The following is a 22,679-nucleotide window of genomic DNA, read 5'->3' on the forward strand; positions in this document are numbered from 1 at the left end:
AGTGTGCTGTGGATGGGCATCACGCTCAGGCCCAGGGAAGGTGGCATCATACATTTCTCTAAAGTGACCAACCCCTATGCCTTATTCAAAAACATTCATCCATGAGTTCTAGATGAACCCACATCCAAGTATCCTTCGCCAGAAAGCATGGGACAGAGGGCAAAAAGAAAAATATTGCCCTCTTTATCTAATTTTTCACCTACAAGTTCATGAAACATTAACATACCAAGGTAGTATCTATGCATTGCACAGTGCAAGTAGTCTCACGTCAGGTACTTACTTGAGAAAAGCTGCCATTTTTCTTTTCAAAGATTCTGAAGCATGTTCTAAGTTTATTGACCTTGAACAAACCTAGAAAATTTAAGAGTTAAATCATTAAGCATCACTAGGAATTCTGAATTTTCATTGGTTATATACAGTGTTAAGAGTTATTTCCACAATTTTCTGTTCATTCTCTGGCAGCAACCAATATCACGTAAATTTTCTCTCCCTGTGAAGGGAGGCAAGCCATCTAATATAGCCCATCCTCCAAATACTGTTGATGTTACAGTGGGATCAGAAAGCCAATCATTAACCCTGTATACAAAAGGGGTTATCCTGATCACCATGCGATTCACTACATGCTCCCTCTAATACCCAATTCCCTTCCTGAGCCTAAAGCTGGCATCTGTAAGAGCCAAATGTGAAAATTACATCTATGCTGCTAAAATCATAGCAAAAGCAACAATCTAGCAAACTACAAAAGCAACCGCTATGTAACCATCAAGTCCACTTAACTTAATTAATGATAAAAGTGAAATATTTAGGTGAGTTAGTTCTATAGGTACAAAACTCCTGTGTACCTCCCAATATTAACAGAAACTTAAGTAACTTTTCATGCTTAATTTAATTATCAGCAATTTAATCATTTTATTACATCAGTTTGAAAAAGATAAAGCTTATTTGTCAAAAATAGATTAATTTCCATTGTCAACTGGGCATAGAGATTGCTGCTGGATCAATGGGGGCTGGTGCACAGCGCACTTTTATCTGGTTTTTGCTATAGGTTTGAGATAAGTAGTTACTACGCATGGCATAGGAAGTGGCTTATATTAGCAGACAAATAGAGACCTGGGAATCAGCAACAGAGCGATAAAGAGAAATGAAAGAGCATGAATTCAACTCGGGCACAGCTCACTACCTTCTAAGGGCTGCAATAAGCGTCACCCACAATTAAAGGCCACATGTGCAATAGCTCATGGAAGCTTCATTGGAAGAGCTGACTAATCTCTGTGAAGAACTCTGAGAGGAAAGAGATTTTAAATGCTTTTGTTCAGCAGATCAGTTTTTCTAAACTTTATGCTGCTCTTACACAGTCCAGAATTTTTAAAGAAAATGATCAGAGAAACTGAAGTGAGTGGTTTCCGTGTTAGTCTATATCAGCAGAAAGAACAAGGAGTACTAACAAATTTATTTGAGCATAAACTTTTGTGGGCTAAAGCCCACTTCATCAGGTGCATGCAGTGGAAAATAGAGTAGGAAGATACAAACACACACACACACACACACACACACACACACACACACACAAAAAATGGGGGTTGCCATACCAAATCTTAACAGACCAATCGATTAAGGTGGGCTATTAGCAGGAGAAAAAAAAACGTTTGTAGTGATAATCAGGATGGCCCATTTCAAAACAGCTGACAAGAAGGTGTGAGTAACAGCAGGGGGGGAAATTAGCATGGGGAAATAGTTTTTAGTTAGTGTAATGACTCATCCACTTCCAGTCTTTATTCAAGTCTAATTTAACGGGTGCCCAGTTTGCAGATTAATTCCAGTTCTGCTGTTTCTCGTTGGGAGTCTGTTTTTGAAGTTTTTTTTGTTGAAGAATTGCGACTTTTAGGTCTGTAATTGAGTGACCAGACAGATTGAAGTGTTCTCCAACTGGTTTTTGAATGTTATAATTCTTGGATGTCTAATTTGTGTCCATTTATTCTTTTGTGTAGAGACTGTCCGGTTTGACTAATGTACATGGCAGAGGGGCATTGCTGGCACATGATGGCATCATATTGGTAGAGGTGCAGTGAATGAGCCTCTGATAGTGTGGCTGATGTGATTAGGCCCTATGATGGTGTCCCTTGAAGAGATATGTGGACAGAGTTAGCAACAGGTTTTGTTGCAAGGATAGGTTCCTGGGTTAGTGTTTTTGTTGTTTGGTTGCTGGTGAGTATTTGCTTCAGGTTGGGGGGCTGTCTGTAAGCAAGGACTGGTCTGTCTCCCAAGATCTGAGAGAGCGATGGCTCGTCCTTCAGGATAGGTTGTAGATCCTTGATAATGCGTTGGAGAGGTTTTAGTTGGGGGCTGAAGGTGATGGCTAGTGGCGTTCTGTTGTTTTCTTTGTTGGGCCTGTCCTGTAGTAGGTGACTTCTGGGTACTCTTCTGGCTCTGTCAATCTGTTTCTTCACTTCAGCAGGTGGGTACTGTAGTTGTAAGAATGCTTGATAGACATCTTGTAGGTGTTTGCCTCTGTCTGAGGGTTTTGAGGAAATGTGGTTGTATCTTAAAGCTTGGCTGTAGACAATGGATCATGTGGTGTGGTGTGGATGAAAGCTGGAGGCATGTAGGCACATATAGCTGTCAGTAAGTTTCTGGTATAGGGTGGTGTTTATGTGACCATCGCTTATTAGCACTGTAGTGTCCAGGAAGTGGATCTCGTGTGGACTGGTCCAGGCTGAGGTTGATGGTGGGATGGAAATTGTTGAAATCATGGTGGAATCCCTCAAGGGCTTCTTTTCCATGGGTCCAACGTCATCAATTTAGCGTAAGTAGAGTAGGAGCATTAGGGGACGAGAGCTGAGGAAGTGTTGTTCTAAGTCAGCCATAAAAATGTTGGCATACTGTGGGGCCGTGCGGGTACTCATAGCAGTGCCGCTGACTTGAAGATTTACATTGTCCCCAAATGTGAAATAGTTGTGGGTGAGGACAAAGTCACAAAGTTCAGCCACCAGGTTTGCCGTGACATTATCGGGGATACTGTTCCTGACCGCTTGTAGTCCATCTTTGTGTGGAATGTTGGTGTAGAGGGCTTCTGCATCCATAGTGGCCAGGATAGTGTTTTCTGGAAGATCACTGATGGATTGTAGTTTCCTCAGGAAGTCAATGGTGTCTCAAAGACAGCTAGGAGTGCTGGTATCACAGGGCCTGAGGAGAGTCTACATAGCCAGACAATCCTGCTGTCAATGCCTGAGATGATGGGGCGTCCAGGATTTCCAGGTTTATGGATCTTGGGTAGCAGACAGAATATCCCTCGTCAGAGTTCTAGGGGTGTGTCTGTGTAGATTTGTTCTTGTGCTTTTTTAGAGAGTTTCTTGAGCAGATGGTGTAGTTTCTTTTGGTAACCCTCAGTGAGACCAGAGGGTAATGGCCTGTAGAATGTGGTGTTAGAGCTGCCGAGCATTTGGTATGGCAACCCCCATTTTTTCATGTTCTCTGTATATCTATCTTCCTACTGTATTTTCCACTGCATGCATCTGATGAACTGGTCTTTAGCCCATGAAAACTTATGCTCAAATAAATTTGTTAGTCTCTAAGGTGCCACAAGTACTCCTTGTTCTTTCTGCTGAAATAAGTGGCTATCACATAGGTGATTTTCATATGTGTTTTCAAATGCGAGTGCTCCTTACAGGACTGTCGAATTAAAGTAAGCTGGAAATCCAAGATTTATGGTATTTCATCATAATTTATCAAGTTTTGCTTTAAAGGGCACTTTTCTTTTATATTCTTGCATTTTATTACGCTGCCAGTATTGCTTATGATTTTATTGACTGTTGCCCAGGAAACCTAGAACCACCCCAAAAAGCCGTTTTGCGATTTTCATGTTTTATTTGTAAAACTCTAAGCTATTACTGATTTGGGAGCATGAGAAGTTTTAATTTTAGCTTAACCCAAAATATCATCTTAAAAAGTTGAACTGTAAAGTTTTAACTACCTGTAAAAAATACAGGGTTATACCCTGAATATCCCAAGTGTAAAGGTAGGAGGGGCATTTAATGTAAGTGATTATAACAAAACCCTTCAAAATTTGTTGATTGCCAACTCATTCTCCATGAAATACTCCAACATGCATTATACTGGACATAACACAAAGTACCACGTGTCAAAACCAAACAGGAAGGAAACCAACAAAACCACTAGAAGAAAGAGGATTTGGTGCTGAGGTAAGTGAGTTTTAAAAAATGGTTTTAGAGTAAACAACAAGAAGCCTAAAAGCTACTTAACAAGGGAATGGAAACCCATTTCCTTAACTCGCCTCAAATATAATTAAACTCCGTCCTCCAGAAGGATTCCATGCTGGCTGTGCAATCACTGGCATAGATTTTGCTGGGACAGCAAACAGAGTGACAGACAGTTGGCTGCCTCTTCAACAGTCCTTAAAAATAGCTAAGCTTTTGTATTGAAATTGGATGTCTTCCTTTTCAATCAGCACATAACAAAACAATCAGTACCTGTACTGTTAGGAACTTGCAAGTCACCTCTGTAATATGTTCTGTGGCATCCAATTCTTGATTCCCCCAGAAATCATGTCCCCACTTTAAGCAGACTCTGGTTTCCAGAAAGGGTATGGTGGAATGAAGATCCCTCCCTTGACCCTGCCCAGCTCATGGGAGGGAAGAGTCTCAACCTTCCCTTTTTCCCCCTCCAGTAACCCACGATGGTGTATAGTGGAAGGGCTGCTCTTCAATATTTCTCCTCTACATTATGAAGGGATCTCCAGCTTCTATTCTTCCAACTGTTTCTACTAGGCCGTGTTGGGAAGTTCAAAGGACTCCCCCCAGTCGCATTATTCTTTCCAACCTATAGAGAGGACCTAAAGTGACCTTAGAGTAAAGGCTCTAATTCTTGTTGCTGGGTGTGTCCTAGGGACACACTCCATGGTTCACTGCAAAAGTCTGAGGAATGAGAGACTTCCTACTAGATCACGGGTGGGCACTTTTTTGCCCAAGGGCCACATCTGGGTATGGAAATTGCATGGCGGGCCATGAATGCTCACAAAATTAGGGGTTGGGGCATGGAAGGGTGCTCCGGGCTGGGACCAAGGGGTTTAGATGGTGGGAGAGGGAACAGGGTGGGGGCATGGGAGGGGGACAAGGATGCAGGCTCCGGGTGATGCTTAACTCAAGCAGCTTCCAGAAGCAGCAGCATGTCCCTCCTCCGGCTCCTATGTGGAGGCATGGCCATGAGGCTCTGCGCGCTGCCCTGTCTTCAGGCATTGCCCCTGCAGCTCCTAATGGCCACAGTTCCCAGCGAATGGGAGCGGGGGGGCAGCACTTGGGGCGTGGGAGGACTGCAGAGTCCCCAGGCTGCCCCTTCACGTGGGAACCGGAGGGGGGACATGACGCTACTTCAGGAAGCCATGTGGAGTGGGGCAAGTCCCTGACCCTGCTCACCGACAGGAGCTTGAGGGCCAGATTAAAACGTCTGGAGGACCAGATGCAGCCCCCGGGCCGTAGTTTGCCCATGCCTGTCCTAGATGCTCCCCTCTCTGGCTCCAGGAGTGGCACTAGGGTATTGGGAAGAAACCTTTTAAACCTTCTTGACCACTTCTCTGCTTCCCACTTCAGATCCACTAAAGGATGGTGAGAAGAAAAAACAAAACAAACCACTTCCCTGTCTTCTCCCTCCCTCCTCAGCTCAATGAAGGAGTCTTGGAGGACATCAAATTCCTTCCCTGAATGCTCTTTTACTCCCCCTCTGGCTCCTCTAGGATCTATACATTTTTCCAGGACAATTCTTCATAATTTAGAAATTAAGAAATATTTTTTGTTTAAGGAAAAACAGGGCAATGTCTAATTAAACTTGAAAACTTTGGCAGCTTCACTGCCACAGCGTTTGGAGAAATGGGTACCTCTGTTCCTGAGTCAAAGAAGTGAGTCAACTATCAACACAGAAGTGGGACCGACTATATACTGAACCATCTGAAATGTACAAAGTAAGCTCAAAATTAAAGAAAAACATTTTCACCTCTAATCTTTCAGTTTTACAAATTTTAGGGTGTTAGAAATTAGATTTTTCAGTTAACTGTGCGCTTTCAGTTTCAAGAATCACATCTTACCTCAAGAAGAAAGTCTATTTTCTCTTTGTTCGGTTTAAGAAATAGTTGGTTAAACTGAATACCAATTGCTCGACCCTGCATTACATCATATACAGTGTTGCATGTACAGATTCTGAAAGAGATTTCATCTAGAGCATCATTCCTGCATGAATACAAAAAACGCAATAAGATTACAGACCTTCTTTGACAGCCATGCAAAGGGTATCTAGACAGGATAACAGATAACCACCAGCATTTTAAGCACCGTGTTGTCTAACATTGCTCTGAGCATGTCCATAAGATAGTGTTTAAAAATTATTATTTGTATTACAGCAGTGCCTTGGGGTCTCAGTCCTGGATCAGGGCCCCTCCCAGCATTCTTAAGAATGCTCATGTCTGCTCCAGAGCCATGGGCTTCAAATGGTTTGCCTGAACAGCTAGGACTAGAGTAGCAGGTTTTGGGAAAGCTCTTAAAGGGCATTAAAGCTTAGAGTTAAGTGAAAAAGATTTCATATACATTTTTGTATTCATGTTACCCTTCTTTATAAGAAGTTCTGTCATTGTGCGACACTAGTGAAATACATGCCTGAGGAATTATATCTATGCAGAATGTTCAGTTTCTCTCATCACAAGACTGACCTTCCTCCAATTAATTACTTGTGTCTGAATTCTTCAGACAGTTTCTGTGGAAAGCATTAACAATAAAAAATTGTTTTAGTTTCAAAGATTCATCATTCAAGTTGACAGCAAGATCTCTGGGGGGAGGGACTGACTTTTTGTTCTGTGTTTGTACACCTAGCACAGTGGGGTCCTGTCATGACTGGTGCTCCTAGGAATTACTGTTATACAGCTGCTAATGCTAACTACTCACCCCTGCTGCGCTTTCTGGAAGAGTTCTCTCAGCACAGACTGTCTGAACTGAACAGGTAAACTGAGAGTTAGATTATCTTCAAGAAAAATCTTCACTAACTCCTAGAACATAAACAGATAAATATTGTATCAATTTCAAAAGGTATTTCTCTAACTAGAGATTAATAGACAAGGCTATCAAATGTAACTGATCAAACTAAGATGTCCCCACCACCCAACCTGCACCTAAATGAGACCTTGAAAAGCCTTTACAAAAACTGCTCATTAAATCTTCCACCTCCTTTATGAGGTAGGTTTTATACCCTATTTACAGATCAGGAAACCAAAGCAGAGATTAAATTACTTCCCTAAAGTCACACAGTGAGTGACTAGAAAAGTTGGAAAGAGAAACAAGTTTTGACTGCAATATCCCTCTAATTCAGTGGTAGGCAACCTGCTGCCCATCAGAGCAAGCTGCTGGAAGGCCACCAGACCATTTGTTTACATTTGTACGGCCGCCCATAGCTCACAGGCCGGGAATGGCAAATCTTGGCTACTGGGAGCTGTGGGTGGCTGTGCAAATGTAAACAAACAGTTTGGTGACGTTGCCCTGATGGGCCGCAGGTTGCCCACCACTGCTCTAATTCCTAGGTAACAATGCCTCCATGGCATACTATAGTTATCCTGAGAAGAGGAAGTTACTCACCTTGTGCAGTAACAATGGTTCTTCAAGATGTGTCCCCCTGTGGGTGCTCCACAGGAGGTGTGCTTGCATCCCTGAGCTGCTGATCTGAGAACTTTGGAGTAGTGTCCGTTAGGTCTGCACATGCACTCTCTCCCCTCATGCCCCGCCATGAGGCTAGCCAGCGCACAGTAACCCCCTCAGTTCCTTCTCTACCGCAGTCATTGACAAGAACTCTGAAGTAGAGGGGAGGAGGATTGTCTTTGCTACTAACTAGCCCTCCTGAATAATGGCTTTTAATTAGTCATGATGTGATGCTGGCAGCTGTTCAATAAAATCATTCAGTTTTCAATAATTTATATAATCATACTTCACCATGAGGGCTTGGCAGTTGGCAATACAGAACTGAAGGTGGTCAAGGAGTACACCTTTCTTTTGAAAAGGTCCAGGCGTGTGCAGTCCCTGTCACAGGCAGTGGACCCCATCTGGTGTTGATGGCCGTAGGAGGTCACAATACCCACTATGATAGAGTTGGGTGGAGGGCGGGAGAAGAGGAAGTCAGATTCCTTAGCTGGGACATAGAGTTTTTGTCCTCCCGCTTGCAGGCAGGCACTACTGATACTGGAGTTTGCTAGATGGTTCTTGCCAGGTACAAGATGGCCTTGTTAATAGGAAGGGCTATATTTGAGGAAGAGGATGAATGGACAATGTCAAGTAGATGACGGTGAGTGTCCTTGATTTCCTCTAGAGGTATCTGGAGACTGTCTGCAACTCTCTTTGCCAAATCCTGGAAGAGACGAAAGTAGTCACACAGAGATGGTGGGGAAAGCATGACAGCTTCGTCTGGGGAGGAGGAGAATATGTTCCTTGGGGTTCCTCCATAATGTCTTCTGGAGGCACCGAAGCTCTGGATGCTGAGGCCAAGGGGGTGTGCCTCAAGGGTTCACGGGTGAGGCTCGAAGCTCGAGAGGCATGCTGGCAATATGGCACCCAAGGTCCCAATGTGGCCACTAGGGTGGTGGTGACAGAGCCCAGTAGTGATGCCCATGGGCGACCGTACCAGGATGATGATGGTGGGGTGATCTGAAGGTATACTGAGTACCATATGGAGCCTGGGAGGAGTACTGACACACCACCTCCTTTGATCACTGTTTGAACTCTCGCTCTCATGGCAGCGGGGATGATTCCTGTGGTAGGCAGAGGTTTGGTATGGAGAGTCCAGTACTGAGAAGCAGGGACTCCGATATGTCTGATACACAGAGGTACCTGGAGTGGTGGAATTCTGCCAGTACTGACTGGCTCAGTGCTGATGGTGGGGTGCCGTGGAGCTTGCCTGTACTTATCACTCTGGTGCTGGATGAGGTGTCAATGATGGTACTGATACAGACTCACCTATTGGGAGTGCCTTTTTAGCAGAGTTCTTACTTGTGTCCCTTGGTACCAACCACTCGGTGCTAGTGCCAAGTGGGTCTGTGGGCATGTCAACGGTACCTGCTGCTGTCAGTTTCTGAGAGCCGTGGCTACTAGACTGGGAGAGTCTCGGTACCAAAGATACCAAGCATGATGGAGATCACTTATGGCTATCTTGGGGCTCACTATGGGTGCTTCCCACTCTCTTCTTTGATGATTTGTGAGAAGGGTCAGCAATTTGCTTCTTCGACTCAAGAGCCTTTAGATATAGAGGAATTTGGGGATGACTCATGTCTGCCAAGTGACTTGTGGCGTGGGTACTGAGAGGGTCCAAGAGTCACTTACATGAAGATAATCTTGTCGGAACTCTCTACCCTTATGTGACCGGGGCCCGAGTTGCTGGTAGAAACCACACTTCTGCTGATGTGGCCTTCCCTGAGGCAGCAAACGCACTGGGAGTGCTTGTCTGCAACCAGGATTGTTTCCTTGCAAGTGAGGCACTTCTTGAAGTCCGGTGAACCAGGCATACCTCATAGGGGGAAGGGTCCCCAACGAGGAAGAAAAAAACGGGGGAAATAAATAAAATTGGAGGGGGGGGGGAAAAAGAGTGAAGAAAAACCAAAACTATACCAATTAACCATAGACATGCAAATAGAAAGTAACGATCTAGCCAGGGAAGTTGCAAAGGAACTGAGGTGGGTTAGCCTGTGTGCTGACTAGCCTCATGGCAGGCGTGGGGAGAGACAGCACATGGGTGATCCTAATGGACATTGCTACCAAAGTTCTCTGATCAGCAGCACAGGGACGCAAGCACACCTACAGTGGAGCACTGTGGATACTACTTGAAGAAGAAATCTTAGGTATGAACTCATTCAAGTCAAAAGACTCCAAATTGTTTTTTCAGTACTTTACCTGATAGTTGCCACATCTCATATAGCAATGGATTTGACAATAAGGAGTTGACTGTTGTGATGTGCTATTGGAAGATGATGTAAGAACTCCACAAGCTTGACAGTACCCAGCTAACCTCTTCTCATCTATGGTGCAATGAAGTGATGATGAACCAATCTGTAAAATAAGAACACATCAAATTTTAGCTACCTAGATTCTATGAATAATTATGGGCTTAATTCTGAGCAAGGTTGAGCATTCACAACTTCTATTTTAAGGAATCATCAATATTAAATAAAAGCAAATAATTTTTAAAAAAATCAATTAATTTTTTTTCTATTCACATGTGCTCTTTCCATCTGATTTTTCACTGACCAAGCAGACAAATGCCAGTTTCATTATGATTTCATATTTGGATTCACCGCGAGGCAAGAAAATGTTTTTAAATTGTGGAAACATTTTTATCATCTTAGATTTTATTAAAGGTTGTTTTAGTAATATGGAAAGTTTGGTCCAAGTTGATCACTGATCAGATACACTTGCACATTCAGCTACTGACCATTTATTTCCCCCTTTTGCCTCCTCCCTCCAGGGCCATAGAAGAACTACAAAACTAAATGCAAATAAACCCACATCCTAAAATGAATAGAACATTAAGTTTTTAATCTAAAAAAAATCAGAAGCAGGAAATAAAGTGTTCTGGATTTCTACAGCAATGTTAACAACCACATTGCACATGTATCTCCCATTCCTGTTTATCGTTCTTAAATATGTAGTTTAATATATTTCTGTTACGATACCATAGAACACAGAATGTGCTGTACAGCCAAGGCATTATTACTCTGGAAATCTAATCTTTTGAATTTTCTAAATGATTTTAAACTAGTATAACTTTAGCACTATATTAAAACACAACTTCTACATTTAACCAACATGAGTTTTCCCTTTTTAATAAGCTTCCTCTAACTGAATGAATCAAAGAAGAGAAGGTGGCCGATAGAGACAAAGCTTCTGTTTAAAAACAGCCACATTGACCGAGCTTGCATCTTTAAAAAGATCAAAATTCTGCTACTATCTACTATTACTAGTTTAAGTTGTTTTAAAGAGACAGAAGAGAAAAAATGAGTTGATAAACAAAATATAAGTTCTAGTCTCAAGTCCTAAAAGATATCTGAAGAAAAAAAAATTGTGGGTGGTTTTTTGGGGGTTATTTTAAGTTTGTGATTTTTGCATGAGAACAGTTTTAGCTAATTCTGGACTGAAATGCAATGATTTAGTTGTGAGAGACAACTTTTAACAATGGTATAAACCACAAGTTTCTCTCTCAACTACTGGAAATTCTATAACCTCTATCAACTTAAAGCAGGCTCATCTGTAGATAAACACATTTTCCTCTTGTAAAAAGGCACATTTGCCAACCAGATTTCTGGTAATAAAGTAAGATGAAATGATATCATCATATATAAGGCATGGTAAAATATGCTGAGAAAGGCTATCCAGCTCAGCTCCTCAGACAATTTGTGGTCTTTTTCCAGGATTCCTCCATCTCAATTCTATTTTGGTGAACAATCCAAACAAAACGAGATGGAAATTTGCCTAACAATTGCCTGTCACCTTCTCAACTACAGTAGGAAATATGCAGAACACCAAAACTTTCCTCAGAATATTTGCTACTGTAGTGAGAAAGTCCATAGGGAAATATTCTTGTATCACTGGCAGACACTATTAAGAAGTGTGGAAGTACGGGATTCTTCCCAGTAAAGTTTTGGTTTTTAAAAAATGGTTTTATAATGCAAACAAATTTACAATGGAAAATTATTTGTCTTGAGCAGAGGAAAGTCTTCAGCAAGCACTGCCAACCCAGAGAAACAGCTATAGTATTGCTGCTCACTGCAAAGTTATTTCAATCTACAGCTCAATAGTTTTCCACTATAAGCTCAATGTTCAGTGAATATATACCATACAAGATAGGCAATCAAACCAGAGAGATGACAACTGCTTTCTAAAAAAAAGTTTCAACAAGTGGACAAATTTGTAGAAAACTAAGTGAGTTGTCTGTCAGATCTGCAATTACACCTAAAAGAAACCACATCTGTCAAACTCTTTTCTTTGGCGCACATACACATGTTCATTTTGAAGAGGTATCATCTAAAAGAAGTGTTCTTGTTTGATTTTTTGAGCAAAACATGCCATAATCTTTCTATGGCTATCTTTATACATACAAGACATCACACTGTAACTGGAAAGTTGTCCAATCCTATTTTTCATCCACTGACTAGATCATCAACATTTGGAATAGTTATCTCAAAATCCTCTGTAAGCACACAAATTTGCAGACCATAGGCTAGTCAGTTACATTCAAAACTGCATACATCTATAAGGGACAGCTGCCTGCAAGAGTATGAAGGGAAAGGCATTTACGCCATGTCCATTACCATAGCATTTGAGTGTGTAAGAACTAAAGGGGCTTACATACTATAAAACTGGTTTTATCCAACACAGATTTGAGACACCAGTGACCAGTGGAAGATCACTCACTTAACTTCAGGGATACATGCCTCTGAAACTGAGCTTGAGTTTAAGCACTCTGTTGGTGGAGTTTTTAGGTAGTTCTTGGGAAAAAAATTAATCTTTTAAGCTATGTTTAGTTTGCTGGCTTTCAAGGAGATTCAGTTTCTAGACCTCTAATGTTTGAACGTAATGTATGATTAAGCTTACCTTTGAAATCAATTCCTTTGTTCTAAAAAACTTCTCCTTGGCATTTTCATAAACAAATGCATTTGTGGAGCCCTGCTGGAAGTAGACTGCACCCAAATCATAACAGACCTGCAACAATCATTATTTAATATCAAAACAGTAAGTTAAAAATTAACACACACATTTTAGGTAAGTGTTTCAGGTTGACATTTATATACGGTGGACCCTCGCTATAGCACAGATTCACATATAGCATGGTCGCAGTGATGGATCCCAAATTTAAATATTTAAATTGGGATGCATGATAACGCAGTTTCCACATTAAGGTGCATGGATCCCAAACGCCACGTTCTAGCAAGGGTCCAGTGTACGCACTTTAAACTACTCCCACTTCTCCTTCTATTTAACTTTTTGATATGTTGTATATGTTTTCCCATGGCCTTCATTTGTTTCTGTCTTTTTATACTGCAAGCTCATCAGAGCAGGAAAAGTAGCTTATGTGTTTGCACAGACTGTGCATTTCTGTAGAAAACAATATGATTCTATTTAGGGCTGTCAAGCGATTAAAAAAATTAATTGTGATTAATCGTGCTGTTCAAAAAATATTTAAATGGTGTTCTATTATTGTTTATGTTTTCTACATTTTCAAATATATTGATTTCAATTACAACAGAATACAAAGTGTACAGTTCTCACCTTATGTTTATTTTTGATTATAAATATTTGCACTGTAAAAAACAAAAGGAATAGTATTTTAATTCACCTAATACAAGTACTATATTGCAATCTCTAGATCATGAAAGTTGAACTTACAAATGTAGAATTATGTAAAAAAAACACCTGCATTCAAAAACAAAACAATGTACGACTTTAGAGCCTACAAGTCCACTCAGTCCTATTTCTTGTTCAGCTAATTGCTCAGACAAACAAGTTTATTTACATTTGCAGGACATAATGCTGCCCCCTTCTTGTTTACAACGTCACCTGAAAGTGAGACCAGGCACTGTTGTAGCCGGCATCGCAAGCTATTTACGTGCCAGACGTGCTAAAGATTCCTATGTCCCTTCATGCTTCAACCACCATTCCAGAGGACATGCATCCATGCGGATTACGGGTTCTGATCAATAATGATCCAAAGCAGTACGGACCAACACCTGTTCATTTTCATCATCTGAGTCAGATGCCACCAGCAGAAGGCTGATTTTCTTTTTTGGTGGTTCGGATTCTGTAGGTTCCGCATCCGAGTATTGCTCTTTTAAGACTTCTGAAAGCATGCTCCTCCATACCTCGTCTCTCAGATTTTGAAATGCACTTCAGATTCTTAAACCGTGGGTCAAATGCTGTAGCTATTTTTAGAAAGCTCACATTGGTACGTTCTTTGCGTTTTATTAAATCTGCTGTGAAAGCGTTCTTAAAATGAACAACATATGCTGAGTCATCATCTGAGACTCATATAACATGAAATATATGACAGAATGCGGGTACAACAGAGCAGGAGATATACAGTTCTCCCCCAAGGAGTTCAGTCACAAATTTAATTAAATGCATTTTTTTAAAATTAGCATCATCAGTATGTCCTCTGGAATGGTGGTTGAAGCGTGAAGGGGCATACGAATGTTTTGCATATCTGGACCATAAATATCTTGCAATACTGGCTACAAAAGTGCCATGTGAACACCTGTTCTCACTTTATTGTAAATAAAAAGAGGGCAGCATTATCTCCCATAAATGTAAACAAACTTCTTTGTCTGAACGATTGGCTGAACAAGAAAGTAGGACTGAGTGGACTTATAGGCTCTAAAGTTTTACATTGTTTTGGTTTTGAGTGCAGCTATGTAACAAAAAAAAATAAAAATAAAATAAAAATCTACAATGTAAATTGCACTTTCACCATAAAGAAACTGCACTGTCATATTTGTACGTGGTGAACTGAAATACTATTTCTTTTGTTTGTTGTTTTACAGTGCAAATATTTGTAATCAAAAATAAATACAAAATTAGCACTGTACACTTGGTATTCTGTGGTGTAACTGAAACCAATATATTTGAAAATGCAGAAAAACATCCACAAATATTTAATAAATTTCAATTGGTTTATTGTTTAACAGTGCAATTAAAACTGCAATTAATAGTGATTAATTATTTAAATAGCAGTTAATTTTTTGAGTTAATTGCGTGAGTTAACTGAAATTATGTGACAGCCCTAATTCTATTACAACTTTCCATGCCAACATCAAGGCTCACGTCCTCTCTCTCTCTTCTCTGAAGAAAAAAAAAAAAGGGGAGGGCTGTGAGAAAAAGCATGAACAGCAGTAGGTCTACAATGCTGAAACAGCTTTAATGTATTTTAAAAAACCGAAACAAAATCTTATTTGGATTAATTGAGGGACAAAAAGTTCAAATCGTAGAATGTTTTAATTTAGACTGTAACAACACTTCAGTGACTTTGTCCAGAGGAAAAAAAGAAATGTAAGTACTAAACTAAAAGCTTGCAACTTTTTAATGTACCTGGCATTGCATTTCCTCAGTACTGATTTTCAATCCAGCTGTGGAACTCTCAGTTTCTCCATTCACCATACCAGGCTCCATGGCTAATAAATCCAGAGTTCTTATAGTGTGGACATAAAGATCTTTGTTTAATTTAAGTGCTGCTTCTAGCACCAGGATGGAATCAGCAGCCTGCTCTTTCAGCTAAAATAATTTAAGTGCATTTTAAAAATCAAATTATTCTCTTATTGTTGAGTTTAAATTCACATATTTTATAAAAAAACCCACATTCCTTACCTGTGTTACAGATATACTATTATTAAAATTTCAATTGTAAAAGTCTAACGTAGCATCTGATCCCGCATTTCTTGTGCATCCAAAATTCTCACAAAAAAGTCTATGAGAGTTTTTGGCACTCACTGAATGCAGTGTTGGAGCCTTACTTTTCACCATCTATTCCATTTAATTTTTTATATTTTGTTCCATTTGTACAGTAGAAAAACTTGCAATTACTTTTTGTCAGCTTCACTTCCTGATTTTAGTCAGTTTCCAGTGCATTAGCAAGTTACAATGGTTGGGTAGTAGACCCTCATCTGAATGTTTCACTTATTAAAAATAAACCGTTTCCATTTGAATTTTTAAAAAAAAAAAAAAGAAAAAAGGTAAAATAGCCTTTTGGGGTCCTAAATTCTGAGATATTTTGTTTTTATCAAGCTCAATTTTAGGCAAATTTTCACATAGGACCTTTTTCAGAATAAGGTTTCCTGAAGAATTAAAAAACGGTGAGACTTATCAGAAGGCTTGAATAGGACAGGAGAATTATTTTAATTTCCTATTCAAAATTATTTACATTTTCAGCAATGGATACATAATTATCTCAGTAAATAAAAACTGTACAATTTGTCTAAGAGACACTATAGAAATTGGCTTTCTGAAAGCATTTTCCCATATCTGAAAAAAAAAAAATCATGAAAAACAGTGGAAACAAACCACAGAAGAAATTAGTTCAACATCGTAATGCAATGTTTTCATTTTCTTTTAAAAACGTTTTCATAGCAATAAATTCAACTATGTCAACTATCACAAATTTGGAGAGTATTTTTCCTATCCTTCTACTCCCCACAAAAAGTAGAACACATTATATACACTGGACTTTAGTTGAGAGCTAGATATATGAAGCATGTGAGTGATGAATTCTAAAAAAGAACCCAGAACTTAAAATAGGTACATATATCTATTTTCCTTTTTGCTGTCATTCAATTTCAAAGCATAAGCATTCTGTCACGTAATTATCACTGTCACATGACTATACCCCACCTATGTCTACTCAATTTGTGAGAACACACACACAAAAAAGACTGCCATAAAGAACGTTTTCACTAGACAAAGCAAATTTTTTACATTATCCAGAGATAAACAGAAAAACCCAGATATACAAATAAGTGAAAAAGTTTATTAACCAACATGATATCCTGTAAAAGACTGAAGTTAAAATACTACGGATGCAATATATATATATATTATATATTACATTGCACCTCTAGTAGATAAACCCTTTTGTACACTCACATGTATGTCTGAAATCTAAACAAAAATAAAGGAAAAAGCACTCACCACTTTTAAAATATTTTCTGTAAGTTCCTTTTCCTGTTGTATCTGATTCATTCTGAAGGAAAAGGGGGAAAAAAAAAAAAAAGATTTTTAGGTTGCAAGTCACAATACTAATTACAGGACAAACCAACAACTATGTTAATTAGAAATGTAGCCCAATCCCTTAAATACTTACAGTACTTTTGGGCTTCACAATTAATAAATATGCTTTTGCAGGAACTGATGAATTGTTATTTTAAAACTATTGGGTATTTTAACTGGATCTCTCCATAGAGAATCTTCCCATTAAATGATCAGTTTAGTCTCAGAGACAGACATAGGAGGTTCAAAAAAAAAAAAAAATCTAATGCATATAATGAGGATTTTTCTTAATACACGGCAAAGTATGCTATGCCTCTAAAGTTAAAATCTGTCCTCTGTTTTACAGAAATACATAACTGCTTTTCATAAACAGACTTCCTGACTATAAAGCTGACATAGTATTTTGGCAATACGATTTACAGTGTAAAAAAAGTCAATCCAAGAGGCAGTTTTTTAAAAAAAACCTATATATTTTGCTCAAAACAATTTGGATTTTTATATTTAAGTATACCAAATATCTAATGAAATAACCTGCGAGCTAATAAAAAAAAAGCTTTATTATTGCAGATTAGTAATCCAATAGCTCAGTGGATTCTCAGTCTGACAGTCTGGAACAATATGACCTGACCCATTTAGCCAGCCTGGTATAAGTAAAGCCAGAGACTTAAAAATTTACCAAACAAACTAGACTGAGGCCTAAGCCTACTAGAGTGAAAAACACCTGCCTCCCTTTCCTCCATGATTTCCCAAGTTCTCTGTCAGGCTACAAAGATGATATATGACTGGAACATATTTAACAGACAAATATATTTTTAAGATTTATTCTGAATACATTCATTTTATATTTTTTTCAAAAATACACTAATTCATCATTTTAATCTTCTATAGGCTATTAATGTGGAATCGTCAAACTGAAAATTCAGCTTCTGAACTATATGACGCTCAAAAACATGTCAGGTCAATAACATTCTGAAGAACATTTGCTGACTTACACACTTAACTGAGGTGGACCAGGTTTCACTTGTTTTACAGGAAAGCTACTTTGGACAATGGTCCTAATGGCCCTATACGGGGAAAAAAAGTGAAAACAAAAATTTAAGCACAGAATCGTTTGTTATTCTCATTAACATGTTTCAGAGTAGCAGCCGTGTTAGCCTGTATTCGCAAAAAGAAAAGGAGTATGTGTGGCACCTTAGAGACTAACAAATTTATTTGAGCATAAGCTTTCGTGAGCTATAGCTCACTTCATCGGATGCATTCAGTGGAAAATACAGTGGGGAGATTTATATACACACACACACACAGAGAACATGAAACAATGGGTGTTACCATACACACTGTAATGGGAGTGATCACTTAAGATGAGCTATTACCAGCAGGAGAGTGGGGGGGGAGGGAGGAGGACCTTTTGTAGTGATAATCAAGGTGGGCCATTTCCAGCAGTTGACAAGAACATCTGAGGAACAGTGGGGGGTGGAGGGGGGGAATATGCTGATGTGATTAGGCCCTATGATGGTGGCCTCAGACAGAGACAAACACCTACAAGATCTCTATCAAGCATTCTTACAACTACAATACCCACCTGCTGAAGTGAAGAAACAGATTGACAGAGCCAGAAGAGTACCCAGAAGTCACCTACTACAGGACAGGCCCAACAAAGAAAACAACAGAACGCCACTAGCCATCACCTTCAGCCCCCAACTAAAACCTCTCCAACGCATTATCAAGGATCTACAACCTATCCTGAAGGACGAGCCATCGCTCTCTCAGATCTTGGGAGACAGACCCGTCCTTGCTTACAGACAGCCCCCCAACCTGAAGCAAATACTCACCAGCAGCCACACACCACACAACAGAACCACTAACCCAGGAACCTATCCTTGCAACAAAGCCCGTTGCCAACTCTGTCCACATATCTATTCAGGGGATACCATCATAGGGCCTAATCACATCAGCCACACTATCAGAGGCTCGTTCACCTGCGCATCTACCAATGTGATAGATGCCATCATGTGCCAGCAATGCCCCTCTGCCATGTACATTGGTCAAACTGGACAGTCTCTACGTAAAAGAATAAATGGACACAAATCAGACGTCAAGAATTATAACATTCAAAAACCAGTTGGAGAACACTTCAATCTCTTTGGTCACTCGATTACAGACCTAAAAGTTGCAATTCTTCAACAAAAAAAGCTTCAAAAACAGACTCCAGCGAGACACTGCTGAATTGGAATTAATTTGCAAACTGGATACAATTAACTTAGGCTTGAATAGAGACTGGGAGCAAATGGGTCGTTACACAAAGTAAAACTATTTCCCCATGTTTATTTCCCCCCTCCACTCCCCACTGTTCCCGAGATGTTCTTGTCAACTGCTGAAAATGGCCCACCTTGATTATCACTACAAAAGGTTCCCCCCCACCCCCCGCTGGTAATAGTTCACCTTAAGTGATCACTCTCCTTTACAGTGTGTATAGTAACACCCACTGTTTCATGTTCTCTATGTATATAAATCTCCCCACTGTATTTTCCACAGAATGCATCCGATGAAGTGAGCTGTAGCTCACGAATAAATAATAAATAATAAATAATAATAATTTATTATTATAAATTTGTTAGTAATAATAATAATAAATTATTATTACTCTAATAAATTTGTTAGTCTCTAAGGTGCCTCAAGTACTCTTTTTTTTCATTAACATGGGATATGCAGAGCACAATGCATGCTAAAAATACCCCTCAATTTAGATTATAATTTAGAAAACCTGACAACTTGTACACATTCTCTGCATAAGGGTATTTAAGTCATAATTCAGTAGCCAACACACTACAAACATTTATGTTCAATATTCTGTTACATGACAGCATATTTTCTTTCTAAGGCCTCTTCAGACCCAGTCACTTGTTGCACTCATCCAGGTGACTTCAAAAGCATAAAGGAGAAGAATATTATTGACACTATACATTTAGTTTGAGATTTATATGTCATGTTGAGTTTGCACACCTCTTATCTAAATACAGAAAAGTAAACAAATATTAAATTTAAACCGTTAGCAAACTAAAACGTGTGTCATTTTGTGCATGCACATACACCAACCCCTACCAATGCCCATTAAAGACAGAAGTTCAACACTTCTCTGAACAGCCTAATTTAGAACCAATATTAAATTTAAATAGGATTAATTCACTTTTCTTTTTGTATTTGACCTATGAAAATAGCTCAAAGGAGAGTTTGTTTACCATCTATTGTAGAGCAGTATAGCCATTGCAGTGGTTGGAGGTAAACTGGATAGGTCCACATCTACATGTTTAGTTCCTGGAGGAACTTTGCTAATACACAGTAGTTCATTCAGCAACATATTCAGTACAGGAACAGACAAGCTAAAAAACAAGAAAAAGAGGATTGTACATTTCACACAGAAGTCCTACTTCTAGTATGTTTAGGTAAGACAGAACTAGTCAATGCGGGGCATATGACTTAAACTGATCCATAATTCCCCAGGAAAATAAGAGTAATTTGCTCCTCTATAATAGTGATTCCCACACACTGATAAGTTCTTCCTCCCAAACCAGTGTCAGATCCTGATCCCACAAAGTAAATGACAAATCTCTCATTCAGAGTAGGAGTGGACCCTATAATGAGAAGCAACTATGTGCTACTTATATTTGCCTCGTATTCAGTTGTGCACACTACTACACAATGGTTTAAGACTGGGGGCTAGAGTAGCACATACTCCATTATAAGTTTGAACATATATAAAACACAGGTGACAAGCATTAGTTGGTACAATCACCATCTTACTGTGATAAAACAATATAGTTCCCCTGAAAAGTCAGTAAAGCCCCACTCTAGGATTCTCAAGTTCACTGCTATGCAACTGAAAATACCATGGTTACTAATTCAGATTTCTCTGTAAGAGAAGCATTTGAAGTTAAAGTAAATGACTACCTTATGTACCCTCAGACTTCTGAAAAATAAATACACAGTAACAATCATGACAGCCCCAAATCAACCAATTCCACATGCATATTTAGTAACTACAGCCTGACCCACTTTGGAGTCCTGACCCAGTTTGAGATACCCTGGAGTATGCCACTGAAATCTCTTTAAATGTTGCTGTGTAACCTAGCATAGGCAGTTGAAACCCCAAGGTATAGGTCCTGATTATGAAGCCTTAGGACTATGTACAACTTAGCCTATGTATAACCACCCATAGTTATTCATGAATCAGTTAATAGGTCGAGGGATCATATCTTAGTTTCTCCCTATTAGAGAAAGATTTTAAATTAAAACAGGACCGTTTAGAGGGACAAAGTGAGTCTAGAGAGTCCTGCATCAGCTCAAGGTTGTGTTGCATTAAAGAGACAATTTTCAAAACTGGCCTCTATTTTTTGTAGCTGTGAATCTGAACCCTTGATAAATTGACTGTAAAAAACACATGAATTAATTACAAATACAAAGGTGTGCCTGCAAAACTGGAGACCCAGTTTGAAAGTCAAGCACAATCAATGTAATCAATGTACTTTCCTATGTTCATCTTGACTTCTACAGTATCTTCAGAATTAAATTAAAAATACATTTTTGCAGTAAAAGTATTACAGCTCATATATTATTGTGGTTTTGGTATCTAATCATGACCATAAAGATTATGATTAAAGTGCTACATAAATGCAGAGACTCATAGGGAAGAACCTCGTAGCACTTTTACAGACATTAATTAAGCTTAACAACACTTCAGCAGTACAAATAAATACTGTACCCAACAGATGAGGAAACTGAGTAACAGAAATTAACAAAGCTGGAAATTTAGAATCAAGGACACTAACTCACAGACCTCTGCTCTACTCCTTACACCACACTACCTGAAAATGTGGAATACACAAGGAAGCACCACTTATAAATATTCAAACATCAGAGTTGGGTAAGAAAGGAGAATAATTTGTTTATGAATACCCCATCCCACCTGTATAAAAATTAGTTTGAAGACTTTCATATGATCCAATACCCTTATAGCAAGCTTCTTTATGTCTTTATAAATAAAGCATAATTTTCATGCCACTTCAGCAAAATCGATTACTCCTACAAGACAGGGAAATTATGTGAATTTTTACTTTTCTAGTGAACATACTTGAAACCAATGTTATTTTTATGGCACCCAAGCTTTAAAATAAGCTTTGAAAAAGCTTACAGTCCAACATTAAACAAATGTAATGAACAGTGAGAAGGTGGAGAAGGACAAAAGTTACAACAATAAGAGCATACAGTTACTTAGGTTAGGAATGTGAACATCTTATAAGGTCTGCTGTCTTTCTTTTTAAAAATTACTATTACTGGTACTACTAATAATAATAATTCACTTATGGGAGTTGCAACATCCCTGTTTATGGCCTTGCTTCCTTGTATCATCAAGAGACTTATTTTACCTACTTATAAACAGACTGAACTATTATATAGTTGACTGAACTATTAAATTCCTTCTTCCACCCCACGCCAAACTTTCTTTTGAAATGCCTCAGTTGGAATACAGAATAGGACTGATTTCCATCTTATTAAAAAAGAGAACTTGGGTCACATTGTAGTTTAAGATTTTCAGCCTGAAATGTATAAGCAATACCTTTTCTCTAGTACATCCAAATCCCACTTTAAGTGTGCAGCAACTTTAAGAGCAAGAAGTTTTAAAATGCGGTTTCTCTTGTTATCAGGTGGAGGCTGGACCTGGTTCTGCTCATTCACTGATGGCTTAGAAGCCTGCTCTAAAAACTGGACAATCAACTGAACAGGTGGAGGATCTATAAACAGGAAAATAAAAACAACACACATTTTTAACTTCATTTTTAGGCACAGAAACAAAATATGTCATATTGAAATAAAATTACAACCATGAATATTGAGCAGGGA

At 39.1% G+C, this 22,679-nt stretch overlaps 1 protein-coding gene across 8 annotated transcripts in view; it reads right to left on the reverse strand.

The window, feature by feature from the left end:
- Positions 1-22,679, reverse strand: part of INTS8 (integrator complex subunit 8) — a 73,236-nt gene that overhangs the window by 44,618 nt on the left and 5,939 nt on the right. For 6 of the 8 annotated variants that reach the window (XR_006278715.1, XR_006278713.1, XM_038389448.2 and 3 more), the window contains exons 2-11: positions 22,396-22,570; positions 20,021-20,161; positions 17,774-17,845; positions 16,704-16,755; positions 15,111-15,293; positions 12,624-12,731; positions 9,927-10,082; positions 6,945-7,045; positions 6,095-6,236; positions 281-351 (exon numbers count right to left, since the gene is read on the reverse strand). Coding sequence is in view for 6 of the 8 variants with exons in the window: in XM_038389448.2 (XP_038245376.1) it covers positions 281-351; positions 6,095-6,236; positions 6,945-7,045; positions 9,927-10,082; positions 12,624-12,731; positions 15,111-15,293; positions 16,704-16,755; positions 17,774-17,845; positions 20,021-20,161; positions 22,396-22,570 (1,201 nt within the window). In the remaining 2 variants the exon portion in view is untranslated. Of the gene's footprint in view, positions 1-280; positions 352-6,094; positions 6,237-6,944; positions 7,046-9,926; positions 10,083-12,623; positions 12,732-15,110; positions 15,294-15,386; positions 15,924-16,703; positions 16,756-17,773; positions 17,846-20,020; positions 20,162-22,395; positions 22,571-22,679 lie in introns of those variants that run through there. The other 2 variants (XM_043507582.1, XM_043507584.1) reach the window with 2 other exon arrangements.

The sequence above is a fragment of the Dermochelys coriacea genome, chromosome 2 (genome assembly GCF_009764565.3).
Source record: "Dermochelys coriacea isolate rDerCor1 chromosome 2, rDerCor1.pri.v4, whole genome shotgun sequence".
Lineage (NCBI taxonomy): Eukaryota > Metazoa > Chordata > Testudines > Dermochelyidae > Dermochelys > Dermochelys coriacea.